The 22601-nt window shown below is 38.2% G+C and overlaps 1 protein-coding gene across 1 annotated transcript in view; it reads right to left on the bottom strand.

Annotated features, from left to right (window-relative positions):
* Positions 1 to 576: 576 nt before the first annotated feature.
* Positions 577 to 22601, bottom strand: part of LOC146170321 (atrial natriuretic peptide receptor 1-like) — a 29038-nt gene continuing 7013 nt past the window's right edge. The window contains 17 exon segments of the mRNA XM_083388253.1: positions 577 to 1125; positions 3431 to 3525; positions 4238 to 4383; positions 5967 to 6097; positions 6637 to 6798; positions 7764 to 7935; positions 8792 to 8975; positions 9699 to 9845; positions 10525 to 10721; positions 11284 to 11435; positions 12563 to 12736; positions 13871 to 13999; positions 15087 to 15139; positions 15618 to 15756; positions 16755 to 16923; positions 17465 to 17678; positions 18990 to 19196. Coding sequence (XP_083244379.1) covers positions 577 to 1125; positions 3431 to 3525; positions 4238 to 4383; positions 5967 to 6097; positions 6637 to 6798; positions 7764 to 7935; positions 8792 to 8975; positions 9699 to 9845; positions 10525 to 10721; positions 11284 to 11435; positions 12563 to 12736; positions 13871 to 13999; positions 15087 to 15139; positions 15618 to 15756; positions 16755 to 16923; positions 17465 to 17678; positions 18990 to 19196 — 3020 coding nt within the window.

Here is a 22601-nt window from a genome sequence, read left to right as displayed (position 1 = left end):
GGTTTTTATACAAAGGTTTTTAACTGTGATTACCAAACGCTTCGTAGGTGGATAATGGGCAATTTCCTTCGACAAAATACACTAGAGGATTGGCGCGAGAAATTTTCAGAGATGACGTCACAAAGTTACGCCATAACAAGACGCCTAAACAAGGCACAACTTTTTATCGTATTTAAAGCAAGATTTCAACTTTAAAAAAATATTCGCTTCAGTATATTAAATGAGTTGGTGAATAGGCCTGGTAAAAAAATTATTTTACCGACTCACTTTCACCACTGCTTAAATCCCTATCTTAGTTTGACGCCATTTGACAAAATATAGTAAAGGGGTGGCCGCTAGAGTTTTCCTTATCGCCCGGATGCTTCGGTCGAGTGTTTGTCAAGTCTTGGGCAGCGAGGACGGCGAACTTTGCCGTTTGTTTGCCTTTGGGCGTCTTTGCCTAGCAGACAGCACCATCACCGCCTTTTTGATAGTTTGACGCGGCACCTTCTGACAATCTTCCCTAGCCACGGCGCCGGAGCATTTCTTACCCCCCGATTTTACACCAGAGACGAATGTTATATGTCCGGATTCGGATCAGAGCATGTCGGATTGCTCTTCCGAATCGCTTGGAAGACGTTCGATGTAGCTCGGGTTGTCAAATCCCATCCCGATGCCACTGTCCCTCCCATGGATCGGCTCTCCGTCCTTTGAAGAAGAGGTGGAGGAGTTGTCCTGATCCGATGTGGAGTCCGTGAACTGAACGACTCGCTTCCGATGCGGGTTATCATCTTCCTCTTCCGCTTCATCCACCTCTTGGCTGGCTAACTGCTCCTCCAGCCTCCTGAGGATTTTCTCTTTCCTCTGGGACTCCGGGGTGAATCCGGAACCTTGAATGTCCGGCTGAGCGTAGACTATTGATCCCATGATTCCGCTCCTCCGTTCCTTGGTGGACTCCTTGTGCCTCCGGCGCAGCCCCATCTCATCTTCCTCCGCGAAGACTGTGTCGCCGATGGCTCCGTTGCATCCGGACCCTCTGGATGCGCTGGAGTCGGCCGTCTGCAGTCGACGCTTCTTGTGATGCCGCGTCTTGTAGTCTTCGTTTTCCTCGCCTAGCAACCACCAGGTCTTCCAGTTTCCAAGGCCCTTTACAAAGCAAGGTTTCGTTTTGAGATTCGACTTCATTTTAAAGCTGTTTTAGAAAGTGTAAAACATCATACCAAGGTCCCGGTATAACCGAGGTCGTGAGTTCGAACCTTAATGCAGGCGAATTTTTCGAATAGAATGTAACAAGCAATTGTGCTATGGTCGTTTCTCGACTCGCTTCTCTCTTAGCCAATTTAGCTCAGTTGGTGGAGCGTCGGTCCCGGTATGACCGGAGGTTGTGAGTTCGAAACCTCACAGCATGCTAGTTAATGTTTTTAGCCTGCCCTTTTTGCATCATTAATCGACTGATTCATTGAGTCTGCGATGGCTTTCGGTGTACATACCAAGAGTATTTACGCTTTTCTAAGTACCGTGAAGCTTAGCCAAAGTGGCAACCAATGCACGATTTTAGTTCAAACATGCCTTTTTAACTAACTTGACTTATCCGAGTAGCGACTTACACGCCCAGCTAGTGTATGTTGTTGCTATATTGCCATTGGATCGAAGGTAGGGTTTAGGTCAAGTCAAGTATGTCGTTTATTTCCAAGCACGGCCCGACAAAAAATTGTAAAAACGTAGATTAAAATTAATAATTCAAGACGTCGCTGAAATATGCGATAAGCTGTGACGCACCGAAGTCACAGCTTATCGCATATTTCAGGGACGTCTTGAATTATTAATTTTAATCTAAGTTTTTTCAATTTTTTACTTCTCAGTATATAAGATGGCTAACGCACTCTCGTTTTAATTATTAACCCTGATGAGGTCAGCTGGTATCTGCTGCCGAAACGTCGGTTTATACTTCGTTTTCACCAGAAGAGCGATTTATATTTATTGATATGTTGCCTGGTGGAGCTAACTCTATTTTTAAGACCAACACATGTTTGTAATTTGTTGCTAATTGCAAAATAGTGGCTTGGTCGCACGCAGCGTTGGTGATCAATCACGCGTTCCATAGTAGTTTGATATATTTGAGTTTTGGGTGTTTTTAATTGGACTTTAAAAACAAATATCGTATTGTGGCAAAGTTATGCTGCTTCAAAAAAGTAATACATTTATTGGGTTTAAAATCTAAATGTTGTAGACATTTTTGAAAAGGCGGTTTATAATAATTTGTGGTAATGATATTTAAACCTTAAAACAGTTTATCCTTTCGATTATTTCTCCAAAGGATTGGAATAAAAATATTACCTCCTTATCAGTCTAAACCTCTTAACACCCTTAAAATGCTAAGTAATAGGAAAGAGTACCACTATAAATCGAGTATCATTTGCATTATCCAAGTTGTATACTCTTTAGTTTACTACAGAAGGTCGGATAAGGTTACGTAGTTAATAATTACAAGGTTTAGGCAACTTTGCTAGATGTCGTATGCAGCGAGTTTATGAATGCTTCTTCCCGTTCTACACCGTTTTGATTAGGATGCGATTTTTGGATGTATTTCAATAGACTGTTATCCTGTTACAGGCGGTAAATATGCTAACACAGTGAGAATGCAATGTTTAATGTTTTTATCTGTATTGCATCGGCCATTCCGAAACTTAGTTTATTTTCGCAAGTGAATACCGTAATTCTCAAATTGATATAAATATGTTCAACACCTAAAGGCTCCAACTGTAAAAACTCTGATGATAACAATTGCGTCCTACCTTTTATAAGTGAAGCTTTGATTTGCTTTTCAGTCACACTAACTGAAGATGATACAAGTTCGTATCGAAACGTCTTAATCAAGATGCTGTCGATCTACTCGTCCTTTTTGGCTTTGAAATTTATTATTAAGATATAAATATAATTTTACATGTACAACTTTTTCGATACTTGTTCCTGGCCCTTGTTCTTTGGTTGATATTACAAAGTACCTATTAATTATTCAGTCAAGTAGTCAAAAACAAAAAAAACGTTGCCGGGTCTCAGTAAATCTTAGTAATTTTTTTGGTTTACTAAGCTTTGTAATTAGTCTGTTCTTAATAATTGATGTGAAATCAGAACCGTTTTTTTTTTACCATTTGGATTCAAGAAAATTTTAATTACATAAATTAAATCGCCTCATACCTCAATGCAAAAAAACCTAAACCATTGTGACGTATATAAAGGACGCCGCGCGTTCCTTTAAAAGAAAAAAAAATTAAAAAAAAATTTTGGTTTACATTGCAGCAAGTTTTGGTTTATTAAATTGTTTGAATTGTGCCGGGTCCGATATATCTGGTTGTGCATTCCAATAAGTACAACTCGACCGAAAAGGTAAAAATGGCGATTCTCGTTCTGAGTCCAAACATTCGTGTTGAACTTGTCGAGTGATGCTTACCTTCAGAAACACTTCCTCTTCTCTCTCCTCCAACTTAAATGATCCAAACTCGTCAAGAAGATCTTTGGTTTTGGGCGAGACGTGAATTCGCAATGCTGCAATGAACACAAATATTCGTTTTGTAACGCACACAAGAAAAGTTTTTAACCAGACATAAGTGGGGGGTTTTAACCAAAAGTTTTTAATCAAACATAATTGTACAAGAACGTATTTGCTTGTCCTTTGGTTGTTAATTTATTATAAGTTTACAAGGTGTTATATGTTGTTTGCGCAAGTCGACCGATCGTGCGGAGCGACTAGTGTTCTCATCCACTCTCTGCAAAATCCTGCTGAGGGAAGACCGCAGAAACTGTACTGATTTCATTGACTTTAGCTCCCAAAATAAAAAATTGAGAAATTCAGGATGACTCAAAATTTGGTTGCGCTACATTCAGGGTAAGTTAAGTGGCACCACTTGATAAATTGTCGAGCAGAATTTTTTGATGTCTTTTTGAATTACGATATGAATTGTAAAACAAAACTACATTATATGCCACTTGAGCGAAAATCACTCAGGGTGTGTCGTGGTTTTTGAGGCCGCGAATACACCGAAAAGATATCTACAACAAATTCAGTCCAAAAAAAGCACTTTGGATTGCTCGGTGCTTTAAGTCTTTGCATTGTCAAAATGATACCGATAAAAAGCCAACTGTTATCTTGAGTCTGGCGACCCGAAAAGGGCTCACGTTTGTCGATCACTAACATACATTGGAACATTCTTAGACCTTCAGGCGATGGATAAAACAAATTTGCTGCAAAGTCACTCACGTTGTCCGTTTGACTCCATTCGGGACGAGGTGTTGACGGTGTCGCCGAACAGACAGTACCTTGGCATCTTCAAACCAACCACACCGGCAACCACTGGTCCTGTGTGCATTCCCACCCGTAACTTCAGTTGAGTTTCTGGCATGTGTCTAGGCATATTTTGTGTTGGTTAACAAATAAAACCCAAAGTTTGAAAACCTGGGTTAAACCAGGATCAGACATTTGGTTAAAGGATATTATATTTCGCCTACACTGGCATCATCAGTTCCTATATTTTTTTATTAAGTTTATTATTAGCTTGCGATGTATATGCATTTTACTTTACTTATAGGAACTGACGATGTCACAAAATATATACTCCTTTAAAAAAAATGTCTGATCCTGTTTTTACTCTTGTTTTTAACCTTTGAGTTTTTGTTGTTTATATACGCGTCAGCGGAACAGTGATCGACAAGCAGAAACTGCTGTTTTGAATTCCATAAAGGATCTATCTTTTATATTATGTTGTTAAAGCATGGCTGTATCTAAATGGCTGTATCTAAGTTAATTGTTTTGCATACAACAAAGGACCCGAGTTGTACGATTTTAAACTTTAAGTGCGTTTTTTTACACTAATAATATCTCAAACTGAATTTAAACTTAATTGTGGAATCATGTGGCTGTTATTACACTTTAAAACATTCTCATGAAACTATACCTTGTTTAAACAAGTTTTTTTACAAGTTTTTTTTTTAGATTTCTAAGGGAAAAACTATTTGTATACCTATGATAGGTCGCAGAGTAACGTCGGTTTATCACATATAGCGATCGAAAAGAGAAATAAGCTTTCGTTTGATCATTAGATTTGCGATAGATAAGGGAACATCATTGGCTTGTGTAACGCGAATTGTAAGTACGTAAGAGTGTCCCTGTATCGCTAGCACATGTGTTTGCCTTAGTCGTGTAAACATTTTTGTCGATTGATTTGGTTTATGGCCCACCAACATATGTTTCTTTCTAGCCGTTTGATTACAAAAAGCATGTTGTTTTAATGGCTGGCTGATTTTTGTGCAACACGAACCTATTTTGCTTAGTAAGCAACTAACTTTAATTGAATGCTTATATACGTTTTTAACTGACCAATTGTTTGCTTATTTTGGCCGTTGATGTGTTAATTTCAACATTAGATGAACATCGTGTTCGGCCAAACAATTCGGTTTATAACTGAAAACAAGTGGCACTGTTGACAAATTGTATTTAACGGTTGACGAGCTTTCGCACAGCCGTGGTCCATCAGTCCAGATAGTAAGTCACTCTGTTTTCAGTTATTGAATAAGACAAATACGGTTATCACCAAAGTTCGGTTAACAGTTCGGGCGAACAGCGTTCCTCGCTTACCGTAAAACAACTCCGCCCCTTACCCTCAACAGGGGACGTGGCGTGTTTTGCACAATGTGCGCCTATCTTACCATGCCTTTAAACATGTGCGCTTATTTTTAACTGCCTTTAAAAATGTGTGCACATTTTTTAAAGAGTTAAAGTTAGGAGTTGTGTCCGCATTAATTATCTCCATCTCAAAATGTGCACTCATTCTGAAAAAAGTGCCTACATTTCTAAAGACCTTTTAAAATGTTTGCACATTCTGGGAAAAAAGTGCGCACATTTTCAAAGGCATTTTAAAATGTGCGCACATTTTTTTGCACATTTTTCCGCACGTCCCCGTCTCCTTAACCCGGGTTACCGACAAACTTACTTGATGCGGAATTCCTCTTTCACACAGTGGATGAGCGAAAGTGAGACCCTGGCGATTTCTCGTGCGTGGTTGTTTCCATTACGTTGGGGAAGTCCCGACACCAGCATGTACGCGTCGCCGATGGTTTCAACCTGAAGAATTAGCACGTAAGGTCGTAAGTGACGATACGCTACAGTTAGACGCATGTATGGCTGTATATGCTTTGTAACCCGCGTTTTTTGGCTGCGTTCGTCCGCAAGGGAAACTTCCTATGCTGCCAAAACTGTTAAATTACGGTTGACAGCGGTTTGTGGGCGTTCATATACTTGCTAGCTATTTTCTATGCTAGCTATTTTCTGCATTTTAATTGTGAGTATAACTTTAATTTCACTCACTGTCGATAAATGATATATATATGAGTCTCGCAAAATACTAAATATGTTGCCTATACAGATAACAAACAATGTACAGAACGCAGGATTAATTGGTTCAGCTTGCACATTTGCTTGACCTCCACATATTTTTATTTGTTCAAAATGCGTTTATACTTCATCAGGGATTGGCATATGAATTTGAGTGAATTTTAAACGAAAATTCACAAAGGGCCACCAAAGCATGTGGAAAGACACTGAAAGACACATTTCACCTACAAATCTAGATCTATAGCAACTTACATATGCACCGCGCTTACCTTGTACACGTCAAAGGTATCGATAACCCGGTCGAACAAAGTGTAGAGGTCGTTGAGGAGTGCCACGACCTGAAGAGGTGTGCTTCCGTGGCTGATCGCCGTGAAGCCCACAATGTCACTGAAGAAGATAGTTACGCTCTCGTAGCTTTCTGGTAGCATGGCCTGCCATAAAACAAAAAAATATTAACTGTTTGTTCAAGTCCGTTAGTTGGATGTAGTTGAAATATCAAACCATTCAACAGAAGTGAGCAATGACGTTTGAATATTCAAGTTTAAACCATTGTAATTTTTGCAACCAGCATTAGACATAAAGCACAGGGCTGTAAAGCGACTGTATTTTTATATGAAGGTTGTTAGATGTTATGAGTAATTCAATGCTTTTTACGTGAACTAGTTTTAGGGGGTCCATACAGGCCTAATTAAAGAAATAGTGAATACTTAAAGTAATTAATGTTTAAAAGAAAACAGTTTAATTAAAAATTGAACAGTTTTCCACTGAATGTATAGTAGACTCCATTTAACTTTCACACTTTTCGGACCAAAATAACAGAGTCATGAAGTCTATTTATTTTTGACGTCAATTTATGACGTCATTTTGGCAAAGCAAAAAAAAAAATTAGGGGTCCACGGTAAAAACAGTTTAACAACCCCTGTAGTATAGTTAATGGAATTCGATTCCACTTTTATGTTTGTCGATGCGCCCAAGACTTGAGGCGAGCCCAATATCTGCTCTCTGCTGCCCCATTGCGGCGTTTATTTGTATCTTCAATTTGCTTAAGATCAATTCGTTGCACTCTGGTCGACCCTTAATTCAACTATAAACTTTGTTTAAATGCTTTAAATTGTGAGTGTTTCATGATCCAATGAAAAATGCATACACATATGTGTGTTAATAACTGAGATCTAGCTCTTCTGAAGCTGCTTTTGACCAACGATTTCGGCTAACATATCATTATTACACCGAAAGTTGAAACTCGCTACAGGCTAGTTCTTTTTCCAGCTTGCCCTGCTTGCATCATTGATCAACAAATTTGGTGAATCTGTAATGGCTTTCGGTGTTTCATGATCAAACGCTTTCTTTCAAATAAAAAAAATACTAGAGAACGCTAAATAGGTTTTCTACTCACATGTCCTTTCTTGAGCTTCTCTGCCACCTGTTTTGGTAGCATTTGGTAAAGGAGGTCGTCGGCCCTGTCTTTTTCCGTTTTGTACTGCGCGGTTCGTTCCTCAACCTTGTCTTCCAGGTGCTGCGAATAGTTGAGAAGCCGCTCCAACAAACTGTCAACCAGGTTACTTTGCCTGTAAATGAATTGGACAATAGGTATTACGAGATTGAAGCGCCAGTTGTGTTTTACATAGGGAGCATGGACCAATAAAAATATTAAAGCCATTATATTCGATAAAATTGACATTTTGCAGTTTACATACGTTTCAGCAATACCTCATGCCACCATCAGTGTAAAAATCCAAGTGAAGATAAAATCGTCTGTAAACTCCGATATGATTTTATAGAATATAATGGCTTTAATATTTTTATTAAAATTACTTAAAACCCCGTGTATTGTGTTTAAAAGGATGGACCAGTTTGGATATTGGGGATGATAACGAAAAATGGTATTTTTATATAAAAACAGTTTAAGGCTTCGTCTGTTGTATAGTAGTAGGGTTAAAAACCAATCATAACATGCCAAGTTAAACACAATATAAATTGCGATCTAATTTGTTTCACACTTTTGTTTAAGAATGTGCAAAAATATCAAAACGGAGCCAATTAGCGACAAGAAGTAGTTTATTTTTAAATCTACCCAAAAATTGAACAATATAAGTTCCCATTGGATGGCTTATTAGTCCTCCTTCCGGGAAGCTATTTTCCTCGAAAAACAAAAAACTCAGCTAAAGCTAACAATAACTTATGTAATACTTTAAGTAAAGCGTAAGGCTTAAGTAGTGTAGTAAGTAAGGTGTAACACTACCACAAGTTCACAACCATTTTAAATTTCTCTTGATACAATTTCGTTGTTCGACTTTTCTCAGGAACACATTAGCATTTGTCGACCAGCGAAACGTTATATCAAAACTCATAAGGCTCGATATTGAATGCGAAGCCAAATACTTCGTAACTTATGCCACTGACTGCTTTCCGTGCGACCCTTACTTCTGAAGCTTCTTGACCGCCCTGTTTATTTCCTGCACCGCCGGTCGTTCGTTCTGGTGTTCGGCCCAGCATCGCCTGATCAGGTTTCGCATGTTGCTGCTCAGAATGACGTCATCATTGTCGTCAAGGGTCGGACGGAACGGTGGTTGCCCACGCAACGGTGACGTAACGCGATGAAGGATTTCTGTAAACAACAACAAAAATTACAGCCTTGATTTACTATTATTTAAAGTCAGGTTTGCATAAGAACTGCTTCGGGCGCTGGTCTGGAATCCTACCACAGTGTGAAACGATTATTAAATCAACGCACAATATTTGGGTTAGGGTGTCGGTTAGTGTTTGAGTGAGGGTGGGTCAAGTATTAATAATTAATAATATTGCTTAACCTACCAAATCCAAATGCTAACCCGCATCCTAACCCACATATGTCCGTTGTGATACGATCCTAGAACAGCGCCCAGCTTCTCCTTCAGCATTTATAGCTGCACCCCCAAATGTTCATAGCGGTGTTTCTTAATCTTTTTTACTTTAGGGCTTACCTGTGTATGTTCAAAATCGTGGTGCACACCGAGCGAGCATAACGATCGCGATTTCTTTCGGGTTTAAGTTTTTACTTTATATTTGCACTGTCTTTAAATTTTTTTTGCCAAGATGGGAATTATTTTAATTGTAAAATTTACAATTGAGAGTAGTATAGGTTAAGCACCATACGTGCTGACAAATGCTAAACCGTTTGTATATCACTAGCTTCAGTTGGGTAGGCCTGCACTATGTAACGCAGCTTGATAATGAATTGCAAATCAAAACGGTTGAGTAGATCGACATCATGTGTATGACTAGAATCATACATACACAATTTAAAATTTTTCGCTATAAACAGCGAAATGTTGATTGAGTTAAACTCCACCTTGCGTCGATATTTCCTCCGGTCTGTAGAACACTCCCTTTCGGAACGTGATCTCCTGGGCAATGATGGCGAAGCTGTAGATATCTCCTTTCTGCGTTCCTAGTTGCTGTTGCGTTCGAAGAAGCTCGGGTGCTGTCCACAGTTTACCTTAAATTCAATTGTCATGTGTTTAATGATAGCCTTGAGGCTGCATTATTGACGGCTCATAGGGTAGCATAAGGAATCTAAGAAGCCTTTGTTTGAAACGCTGGTAATAATTTTCCGCCAAATAGAACTGTTTTCGTATTTTGTAAAACCTTAACAATAGGCTTGTATCCGGCATAAATTAAAACCAGGGATGCGGAGTCGGTTGCAAAGAACTCCAGTCCAACTCTCGAGTCCGACACCGGCAAAATCTGCGATTTCGACGAGTCCCGAGTCCGACTCCGCAGCCCTGCCCAAAACCTTTTAAAAGTCCAAGTTATCAGTTTCCTTAGCCAAGTCTTGATCATTATTAGAGCAATATCTCAAGAACAAAATAACAAAAAACGTCATTCCAAAACAGTGACTTTAAGTGTGCTCAGTCAAGTCACTGACTTAAGGCAATCCAGTTTGCAAGTTCGACAATGAAAATTATAGAAAAGCTTTTTCATGAACGCAGTTCTATCATGAGACCGCTTTATAGCGACATTAAAGGCTCTAGTCAAACGTTTAGATCAAACAGAAAAAGATTTTCGTTAACTTGCCGCATAGCTTTCTTAACAGGCCACGCTGACCACGGCTTAAATATGTTTACGAAAGCACAAACAAAAACTGCGACGGTTCAAAAAGTGTTTTGGCTGCTTACTTTCGTAATACTTGAACTCGGTCTTGCTGTTGTTTTTCGCGCCTTCCCTGAACTTCAACAAACCGAAGTCGGCGAGCTTGACGACGAATCTGCTGTCCACCAAACAGTTGGACGACTTGAGGTTTCCGTGTACCTGAAAGGAACTGCTGCGGTGGATATACTGCATCCCGCTAACGACATCGCAAATAAACGAGTTCCTGCAAAATAGAATAGTTTGATGTAATATTTACACCAGATGTAATACTTACACTAGTGTTGTAAACAAGTCGTTTTGAAATGACTTACAGCCCAGTCAAGTTGTTTTTAAATTAACCCAAGTCCAAGTTAAAGATTTTTGAATAAATAAAGCCCAGTCAAGTCATAATTAGAGCAAGTCAATTACTAGTAAAGTCCTTGCTAAAAAACCTACACATTAAGCTAAAATATGACAAATTAGTCCGTTTATAAACAATACCTTAACTAAAAATACCAAAAACTAAACATACAGCAAGCAAATTGTTGGTTAATTTTACAAAAAAATTATTAATAAAAACACTTGATTTTACCCAAGTCATTTGTCTAAAAGACTTAAGTCAGGTAAAGTCATTTGTCTAAAAGACTTAAGTCAAGTTAAGTCATTTGTCTAAAAGACTTAAGTCAGGTAAAGTCATTTACCCAAAAGACTTGAGTCAAGTAATTTTGCCCAAAATACCTTAATCACCTTCAGTGCACTTAAGTCAAGTCAATTCGGCTAATATTCGCGTTAAAGAGTCTACTTACTTAAACACATCGTCCAACTCGTACTGTGAGCTCGCCTCAAGAACATCCTGAAGTGAACCCCGCTGACAATATTCGGTCACAAGTAGAACGTGCGGTGCTTCCTCGTTAGCCCCAACAAACTTGCAGATGTGCTGGTGGTCGACGTGCTGCATCTGCGTGAAGCAATTTGTATTTTGTTTAAATATAACAAATTGGGTTGAGATACAATACTGTGTTTATTGACAGAATGACTTGGACAGTGGTTCTCAACCTATGGGTAGCGACAAAAAATTGCGTTGCTTTTTGATTTAGTTGGGTCACCCACTTCAGAATTCGCTTTGTTTTCAAAATAAACCGTTTTCAACACGTTACAATCACTTCCAAATGTTGTTATTTGGCTTGTGGCATGTTTTCAGAATTAATAGCTGTATATTGTAAGTCTTACTTAGATTGGTTGTGAGAAAGGGTGTGCATGGGTAGTTCAAATTGGTAAATGTTTTGACTCAAAATAGGTAACTGGATCGTTGTGAAAATATTTTATTATAGACAGATAAGACACGTATTTCAGTATTTCGCTTTACAGTTTACTGGCAATTTTTCTTGATTTGCTAATACGCGATTTGAATACTTACAACACGAAATTTGACGAAGAATCATGGCTATGTATACAGAAATGAGTTTTTAACCGAAACAAACTGATGGTAATGGCAAAAAGGCTGTATTTATATAAGATTTATCGTGTTGCAATGTAAAGTATAGTATGCATACCACAAAATGCCCCCAAATTACGCTTAATGATGATAAATTTACCAATTCAATAAAATAGTATATAACTTATAGTAATAGATATTGCTTTCCTAATTGCTTTGCATTCCTTTAGCCAATTAGAATACGCTATATCTCTTGACTATTTAACTTCTTATAAGTTGGTAATAATTTTGTTTAAACCAAACCTAAAATATTGGTTAAATGCCAGGCTCTTTTAGCATACGTCACAAATCTTATGCAAAACCGAAAAAACGCAACGGCTTGTCTGTTTTGCAAAACCAACACGTTTTATATCCTGCCTACAAAGTTTTATACAGGCCAACGCCTTATTACATATAAAACTGAGTACATAAGCCTTATAAAACTAGTTTAAAGTAAAACTAGAAGGTTTTTAACCACGATTTTAAAATATTTTTTGAGTAAATTACACTTGCTATTGGATCACTTACTATTTGTTATTAATAGAAGACTCTTATTTCTTGTAAATGACCTAAACAGTCACTATTTGTTGTTTATACTGCAAAATACCAACCATTTCCAGTTCTTCCAGTAGAGGGCGATCTAGAGGCACGCTGCCCCGGTTTAACTCCTTCACCGCGACCACGTTGTTGTTGAACATTCCTGTCGTAGCAAACTTCTGTCGCCCGGTCGCTGACGGACTGTGCAGACTGCTGCCTCCCATGCTCGACGTGAAAGAATGCGAATCCTGCAAAAAAAGACTGTTAGTTTTGGGTTTAAGAGGGTTGCGTTATACAGGATTATCGTCTATGATTGTTTTTCTGATTACCGAAGTTTCTTTTTTTAAGGAATTGTTTTTGTAGATAAAATGAAGGCAATGTTTCCCATCTGTTTGGTCAATATAACATTTGATTGCGTCAGTAGCTAAAATTACTCATAACCCGCTTTTAATTTTCTTGTATCACCGTGCAACCTTAGGTAATCGCTTGCATTAACTATATTTCGGTTCCTTTAGACGTCGCAAGATTTGCATATATAGTTATTCTTTTTTGCAAGTTTCACATTTCAATAACTCCGTGGCGACACCTGCTCCCTATAGTGAAGACAGGTTGTCCGAGGGCTGGGCTCTGACTTGCTCAGAAATTTCCGGTCTCTCCTTGCCAATGGGAAGAATTGAGCCGCAACCCTTAACTGTTTTCTTTACTTTTTCTTACTTTCTCTTAGTTAAGTTCACCATTGGTGACAAAATTTTTTGCTTGCAACGCGGCTTACGAAACTGCCGTTGCCAAACTAGTGTATATATACACTGAGTGCTGGATTGAGCGACTCAAAGTTGTTATTTGGATTGCAGCATTTGTGGCTTGGATGCTACTGCAACATTTTTACGAATATGTAAATCCTGCCTTCTTCCTAGTCTGTTATTTTTATCGCTGTGATGTTATTCCATCACTGGTTTCTTAATTTTTATAGTTGTCATACACTTAGTGGTTTTAAACGCATTTTACCATTGGCGTTCTTGTTATCTAAACTAAATTCCTCGCAATTTACAAGGAATTTACGATTTGTTTACACATTTCCTCGTAACTCTTTTCGTCTAGGTTACCAGTTGTTTATCATCACATTCTAAACGGCCGTTAAACATTTTCTAGTAAGACGTAGTAAGAATATCAAAGCCCATACAGAAGAAGTTAGTTTCTAGTACAGGAAAGATGTTTATCATCACATTTTGAACGGCCGTCAAAATTCCTAGTAAAATAAACATTTTTGCAAGGTAGGTATGTCTTCATTGATGCTTTGACCTTTAAAGAACTGTTTAGTTTAGGCCCTTCTTATATATAGTTTCTATTTTCACGCCTTGAATTAATCTCTTGAAGCAACCTACCCTCGATTCCGAAGAACTATGATCTCGTCCAGCGGATTTGGCGAAATCGATTTCCGTCCATTGAATCTTCCATGCCCTTCTGCTGAGCCGCTTGTCACGAAGAATTTTCCTTAATTAGATAATACACAGGTGCGATTTTACAAAACACAAATATGCATGTAAATAAGCTTAAATTAAAACATATATATTTTTTGAGCCAAACTTCATTGGCTATTGCAATACCTTAGACTATGGGTAATTTGTTAAAGTAACTTTAAACCCAAGAGTTATTGGCAAATTATTCCACGCGTCGACGTTTATGTGGAATTTTTGCTTTGAGATTTAAGTAAACGATCAACATTCAGGAAGACTTGCTTTATGTCCACAAAGTAATTAAACTGTTTTAGTAGCAGCTGGTTTGAAGACCATAAAAAACCTATCATAAAATCACCGTACATAACGTGTACCTTGGGTTATTTTTAACCACCCATAACATAACGACCAAATGGAGAATCAATTTTATATGAGCAACTGGTTACCGTAAGTCAGTCAACCAAATATCATTCTATTTGTTCAAAGTCTCGTTTAACCTACAGCGCCATAAGGTAAAGGTTGCAAACTTGTTACAGCAGTTCATTTGTTCACCCTTTTGACTGTTTATAATAGAATAGACCAGTGTTTCTCAACCTTTCTGGCTTGCGGCACACTACAGAAATTATAAATAATTCGCTGCACTGTTGCTCGTATTTTTGCTGAGTGGTTAATTAAAAAATCGTATTTTTTGCTCGTAATTTTGCTGAGTGGTTAATTGATTGTAACATCACAAAAATTGTATCAAGAAGCCTACCAATGGAGCAACAATAAAAATTCAAAAGAATTTAAAATACCTCTCGGCAGTCCTGGACGTTAAAATGGCACCCTGGTTGAGAACCACTGGAATAGACCTTTCAAGGCTGTAAATTCTAGGCTGTCAGTTTAACTGACTTGCCATTTGTTTCTCCCAAATTTGTTGGTTCTCCTTTATGAGGCTTGGCTCCCACTCTGTCTGTCAGTCATTAATAGAGTTTTAAATGAGTCTAGACGCGGCGTGCAAAGTTTTAAAGCCAGCAGTTGTTGTTTTGTTTGTTTCACGCCTGGGGTTTGAATTTTGCATCGCAATCCCGTTTTATTGTTAACTCGTTATGACGCAACAGGGTATTGAGAATCGCGATTGTTACCTCATCATTCCTCCTAGGATGGCAGCGAGAACCAAGACCACGATTGCACACGGCACTAGGGCGTAGACCAAAGCTGAAAAGCGACAAAAACAAGATCTTATATAGTTACTGCTATCTGATTTGTACAAGATATATCGTGCAAGTGAAAAAGTCATGCATATTGCATATGCGACACCAACTACAGAACACATTGAAAAAATCAAATATATATGCGCAATTTGGTAAACTAAAAGGAGGTTTATCTTGCGTAATTTGCTTCACTTTTAGCTTTTAATATCTCACTTTTGGATCATAATGGTTGGAGGTTGTAGTAAGACGTAGTAAGAATATCAAAGCCCTTGCAGAAGTAGGAAGCATTTTGAACGTTTCGAATAACTCTTTATTTATTTTCAACTGATAAAGAGTTATTCGAAACGTTCCAAATGATGCCTACTTCTGCAAGGGCTTTGATATTCTTATAACATCTTAACTATTTTACCTCTCAGTGACTCCCTAAATCTATTTTACGTTTTAATTCAGAACTCCTATTTCGTTATCAAGCGTTCTCTTACTGAGATCAGTTGTGTCCGTTTGACAATTTTCATCGGAAAATCCACACACTGGGATGTTTAAGGGCGGCGTTTCTCCCGGCCAATCGAACGCCCTGTACTGGACGAAACTTTGGTTGTGCCCGAAAAAATCAAGTACAACCTGTAAACGAATAGTTGACCGGTCTTAGTTATAATCTATAACGAGTAAGGCTAGTAAGTCTAAATAAGGAAGCACATGGGATATATAATATAAACACATCCCGAAAACAAGCTTGCCAAAAATGAAAGACTGTTTATTGCGAAGAAACATATCGGCAAAAGATGGTGGCGAGTGTTTGTTTAAACAAGCAAAGCGATAAATCATATAGAAAAAAGGGTTGATTGAACTTTTGTCGCAATCATTGCTTGAACGTAATACTGTTATCAGGCCTTGTTTTTTATAGATTCTGCCACATCGTACAATATCCTATTCTACTTGGCATCGGTTAATGGATTATTCTGAAAGGATCTGAGGTAAATAACATTTCAGATCAGTGACACAATTGCACTTCAGGCAAGGTATTTTGTCCCACAGACTTTAGGCAAAGCAAGTCGTTGTAAAACAGCGGTTCCAATTCGAGTCATTCACCTTAAGGCCCAACGGAGTGCCAGGTCATTTAAAAAAACTATTTTTGTTTGGCATTTAGGAATTAAGGCCTAAATGGCGAAAATAACGCCAGAAACTGTAGGTAGAGGTTATGGAACGATCGGGGCCGTCGTTCTGGCGCCGGCCGTTTTGGTATCGATATTAGGACGCCCAAGTTTGACTGGCGCCGTTAGGACGGCGCTGTTTTGGCACCAAATTTTTGGCCCTGATGAGGGTCATTGGTGAGTAATGGGTGGGGTAATGAAATATGTTGGGGTTGAAATTATTAGGGGAGTTAGTTATGTACTTAGAAGTGGGGTTTAGGGTTAAGTGTTATATAAGCCTGATTCTGACGATTTATGTCTTATTTTGACGGATTTATAACTTATACCGATTTAGACGGACGACTGTTAGGTATTAGGCCTATTTTGGTCTTATTCCGATTTTGGTGTTTTTCTTATCTCGGTCTTGCGGCTGGAGTCCAAGCCACCGTGCGCTGAAAGTTATTGGCCAAAGGTATTTGAGCTGTTTACCTCAAACCTGTTGGTCTCCGGGTTCATATCAAGGATGGAGTAGTCCAACCACTCATCCCCGCGACCCGAGATACTGAAGCCCGATCCCAGGGTTTCAAACTGGATGCCCCAGAGACTCTCCGTGAACTCTTTGCCGTCTTCGAATGTGTACTCGCCTTTGCACAGCGCTCTATAAGGCACAATTAAACCGTAAAGTTTTTGTTCTCTTGTTTAGTTTTGTTTAAATAATTGGTACTAAGTTGACCAGGTGAAATTGTTTGCTCGTGAAATTATTTCCAATAAAGTTTAACATTATTAATCGATAAAAAAACAAGCGAACAACTGAATCTATATACGGTAGTCAGCAATCTATTCATATGGGTATCATATAATTTATCCACTTACAACACATGGTTGGAAAATATACATCATATGCGATTCTGTCATAACAATTTACAATTGGTGTCCATTTACATTTCAAAACTAGGTACTGCGCATTGGCACGTCGGACTCGGGTAGTTTTACGTGGTATTACTTAAATCTCAAGTCCGACTCCAGCAAAACAAACCGACTCCGTAGAGTCCGACACCGCAGCTCTGGTATAAAGTAATCTGCCGTAATTACTGAAGTGATCCCTATTTTTATTGTTAATTATTTCTTAGGCCTTTTTTAGACAAAGGCCTTTCCTTGCACAATACTGTATACAGTGGCAGCACAAGCGATTAACTCACTTAATAATGCCGTTAAAAAAAGTCATAACTGCGTTGTAGTAGGCGGTGATGAAGGGGTTCACATAGTCGTTATATTCTCGGGTCTCTTCGTTGGAATGCAGAGCCGCCTTAATGTCGTCGGAGAAGTTCTGGTACTGTTCGGTGACTGGGGTTCGGATCGTGATGATCTGAAGTGCCCGAAGTGCGTCCATCGCCCCGGGAGCTTCAAGGCCACCTGAGAAGAAAAATGTCTCACTTTATTTAAGGCTGTGCACAACTTTTTGTTGGCTTTTCGTAGATTTTGATGTAAATTCTTCCCAGTGTCCAATAATGAGTTATTACGTGTTTTTCTTTCCTTTGGTGACTTGTTGTAAGTGGTGTCACGACAATTTGCTTATTTGGCATAGCAAATTTAAAAAAACGAAACGAATAGTAGCTTAATGTTTTTACATTTAGTAATTGGCGAAAGTAACTCCGAATTTTGCTAGACGTTAATAACACACAATTTTAAAAAAAGTGAGGTCAAGTCATTTTGCACGAAAGACCTAAGTTAAGTCATTTGAAAACAGTGGCCTCAGTGCACTTAGATCAAGTCAGGTCGTTGATCGAAGACAATACACTGGTGTTTGCCCTTGTGATTATCTTTACCGACATTTTTGCAGTTTGAAATCAGCGACTTTTGGCAAGATTTGACCATTGCGTATGGAAATGTTTTCCAGAGTTTAACTTTAACAGCAGTGTTAGCCTTTCTTTTTATTTTATCCTGACCACGATGACTATGCAGCCAGGGTGGGATATTTGGCAATTTATGTTTGAACGAGGATTATGTTTTTTGTGTGTGAGTCACTTCGTTCCACGGTCGGCAAATATTTGTCAAACATTAAAACTTTTAAGAGAAGCAAAATATTTTGCATTTTACATTCATAACATTCATTTTTTAGTTGAACTTATTACAGGGTTATCAAACGATATTCATATCTTCCATTTTACTGCATATTTATAATATATTTTAATAGCGGATTAATCATGTGTCTAATTCATTATATCCAAAGCCTAATGGGCCTGTCGAAACGCGGTACCATATTTGGTAAACACTGTTGTCTCCTCTTTCCATATTATAAAACATATTCTTTATGAAGTGTGCCCTATCGTAATTAGCAATTGGTATAGAAAAATATTAGGATAATAAGCATAATCAACACAATTAATTAAAAAGTGTTTGTACTTGCACTTTTTGTGAGATAGTAATCCCTTTATGAGTAAGGTTTCCTTACATTGAAGCTAGATTTGCATATCACTTATTTTAAAACGTCCTTTTTGGCGATCAGCGGATACATTAAGGTTAAAAAAGTGACCTTTTGATAAGAACGTTCCGCAGTATAGTTTGGTTACTTTTGATAGTTGGATATGCAGCAACAACAATTATGTACTGTCTACTTTATAGCAATGAAATGATGGTTGTAAAATAAAATGAACAGGAGAGGAAATAATAGTTGGGTCGGTATAAATACACAAAAAAGGTAAAAAAGAGTTTTTTTATACCAACCTTCCGAGTAGTGAGGTTCCGTCTCGTTGCCGGTATCGTACTGTGGACTGTCGTCTATGTCGCTCCAGGTGTAGCTGATGTTCGTGTTGTAGTAGTTCATGTAGAAGAACACGTACTCCGCGTCACGCGTCACGTCAGTCATTCCACGCTGGTGAGCGCGCTGCATGACGCGTCGCATCGTGCGGGGACTCACGCACCAGATTGAAACTGCCGAAAAAATAAAGGCTTGGGAGTGTTGCGCCATGTTTTATCCTCTACTTAACGGTCTGTCACTGACCGGATGTCGCACTCAAGTTGAACACTTGTATTTATTATAATTTAAAATGGCCGTGAGACTGACTGTCGAAAAATAACGGCACCAGATGATCGTTGTGCGATATTTTTGTTGAGTTTCGATATGATAAAAAGAAAAAAACAGAAAAGAAAAAAAATACTTAATATGCAAATAACTGTAATATATACGAGAGGTTATGCATATGCATTTTATTTTACTTATGGGAACTGACGATGCCATTTGGTATATTTGATAATAAATTCGACTTGATTTCGACCCAGAAACCCCAATGTGTTTTCAAAAGATCAACTAACGTTCCGTCTGATGCCTTTTATTTTATTGCTTACAACAAATTACCAAATAATCAAGACACCTTAGTACGATGTTCCCATTGAATTGCGTCAAAATTGTATTTAGGGCTATGTAAAACGTCAACCAATAGCAAGTGTTCAAATGCCCAGGATATATATTTTTGTAAAATACAACTAAACGAGTTGTCTCGGTATTCTTGCGCTGTCTAAAAACAGAATGTGCTTCGTGGTATTATAACTTAGTAGTTTCCTATTTTTTCTCAGTTTGTTTAGCAGAGATTTTCAGTGCTCGAAGGCTCTTCGTACAGGAAATTGCTAAAATTTCACGCGACTTAAAAACAGGCAAACGAAAGAACAACTTGTTTTCGTGCGTATACGCTTAATTTCTGAAATACAATTTACGAAAAAAATATTTTTTAAAAAATTTCGAATTGTTAATTTTTAAAGCTTTGCGACCCACCCACGTACTACATAGTTTAAGAAAGTGCCGCTGTAGAGTTGAAATATCCAACCAATGTGACTTTCCACCTGTGTAGGCTACTTTGCAAAAGCAATCACTAACCACTTGTGATTTGTGGACTTGCCTGCCTCCAAAGTAAATAGCGGCTCAGGCTTCTGATGAATTCATTTTTGTTTGTTCGCATGTTTAAAGTCAAAATAGGAAAACAGGCTTTCATTGAATACTTGATCTTCAAAGGGCGCTTTATCCAGTGTTAATTTTGATACATTCGGAGTTGCTTATTGTATAGTTTTAGCGAGTTTTAATAAACCCTCTATTCGTGTTATAGGTATAGCCTGTACATCTTGTCCATAAAAAAGATTATTATAGTATTGTCGTTTATGGGATATCTGTCTTTCACAACGGAGCCCAAAAAATCCGATATAAAATCCGAAACAGTAAATGACTGTTTTTTTTTTCTTCGTGTTTTATGAGCGCTGTCGTATGGCGACGTTTTTGTCGAAAGTGTGATGAAAGAGTACCTAAAGTTATCAACGGCCCCTCCATAAAGTAACGATTCCCTTCACTGTAGGTTGTTCAAACATGACTCAGATGAAAAGTGTTTATCCCATCTGTGACTTGGTATTGCACAAAATTCGTTGCGAAATTCTGTTGTTTACGTTGAGTCAGTCGCTACCAAACAATAGAACGTCACAGAACAGTGTTGTTTTACATGACATTAAAATATATAGGACGTCGAATTTGCTTCGGACACGTGGAATTGCCCGCCAGGTCAATGACCAGATTTGCAATAGGTTGGTCAAGTGGAAATACGGCGAACGTATTGTGTTTGCTTTTTAATTAGAGATCGTTTAAAGGGGTTGGTGTGGCACAGAATCTAAATACGATTGGGACAAGAGTTTCGACGCTTAAGCACACATTGTTAATTGTATGGACGAAAATTAATTTTCGATTTTTGTCCGATGCTTTATACAGAAAGTATACATCGTAGTACTTTCAAATTTTCAGACTCGACGTAGAGTGCTATTTGGGTAAATATTAGAGGTTTATGGGTCTGCTCCCCCAGAGGCCTTTGATTGGGCGACAAAAATACTAAAATATTGTGATGTCATTGTTTAAGCACTCTGTATATCTAGACTCCTATCTAGTTTGTTTTTATTTTAAGTCTCAGACTATAATTAAAAAAAAACAGGGGATATATTTGTCGTTAATAATGGCTGTCTCGAAGAGTTTCTTTGCAGCTTCACGTTTATCCACAAGCCGAGTTATTTATGTTCCCAACAAATACCCGATGATTGTTTTCATGTAAAACGCCGCGCCAAGCCGTAAACGCGATAAGACAAAGGCGGCCGCCTTATTAAAGGTAAACAGTCGCCAATCGCCTGTGACGTCACAATGCAAGCACAGACGACCGCGCGAAAATTTTCCGTAGATTTATGACGACGTCATTAAAAGGCGCTCGAGCCCGGCAAATATTTGTGGAAACATTTTTGACGACCGACGTTCTGCCTTTCTAGTGAGCATCCAATGAAGGTCGTATAGGAATTCGATTAAAGGGCGTTTTTGTTATTTTGCTTTTCTCGCATTGTGTTGTTAGGGAATCGTATAATGTGTTTAGAGCCCTCTTTTACTGTTAAAGTTGCAGTTTAGGTGTAAAAAAACACCTGATTTAGTTCTCTATTGGGAACAACGTCTTGCAAACTAATTTGGTCTCGACAGTTGTTCAATAACAACCGATTCTCAACTTCGTGTTTGAAAAGCGCTTTATTGCCTTTCTTGTAAAACATGAATGGCCATTTGATTTGGTATATTTGATAATTAATTCGACTTGATTCCGACATGAAAACCCCAATGTGTTAGATTTAGCTCTCTATTGGGAACAACGTCTTCCAAACTAATTTGGGCTAGAAGGTTGTATAATAACAACGGAAGCTCTACTGCATGATTGAAAAGCGTTTTATTGCCTGTCTTGTCAACTTAAATGGCCATTTTTTTACATGTTTTACTTGATCACGACCTACTATTTGTTTTGAAAGCTTATAGCAGGTCAGTGTGTTTCTACGTTCAGTTACACAGGGCCTATCCGTTTCACAGTGTTACTTTTTTACGTTTTGTATGGTTATTTTATGTTATATTATTACTTTAAGGTATATTCAAGCGTGTTGGAGGAGTTACTCTGAAGCAGTTTTTTTTCCAAAATCAAGGGGAAAGACGTGATCACCCCACAGGGTCTACGAGCAATTGAATGGATCATATAAATTGGCCTAACCCGAATCGAAAGTAAAATAAACATATTTGCCCATTGAAAACAAATAGTCAAACACTTGTACCCATCTTTTGAGTTTCGTTTTATATATACGCGTGAGCCAACTAGATTTTCCAATGGCCGCCTGCCAATTGTAACAGTTTCAACCCTTGCTGAGATTTCCGATTACTCAAACCTTTGGTAAACGACGCTCCTTCCCGAGCCGTGCGTTTGGCAAAGTACTGTTTGCAAAAAGTCCCTGATTGATAGCATTGCCGCCTCGATACGTTAACTAATATATCGAAAATATGTTAAGTCATTT

The sequence above is a fragment of the Ascidiella aspersa genome, chromosome 1 (assembly GCF_963924565.1).
Source record: "Ascidiella aspersa chromosome 1, kaAscAspe10.2, whole genome shotgun sequence".
Classification (NCBI taxonomy): domain Eukaryota; kingdom Metazoa; phylum Chordata; class Ascidiacea; order Phlebobranchia; family Ascidiidae; genus Ascidiella; species Ascidiella aspersa.
The sequence above is the reverse complement of the archived record's forward strand: the minus strand, read 5'-3'. Positions and strand labels throughout refer to the sequence as shown.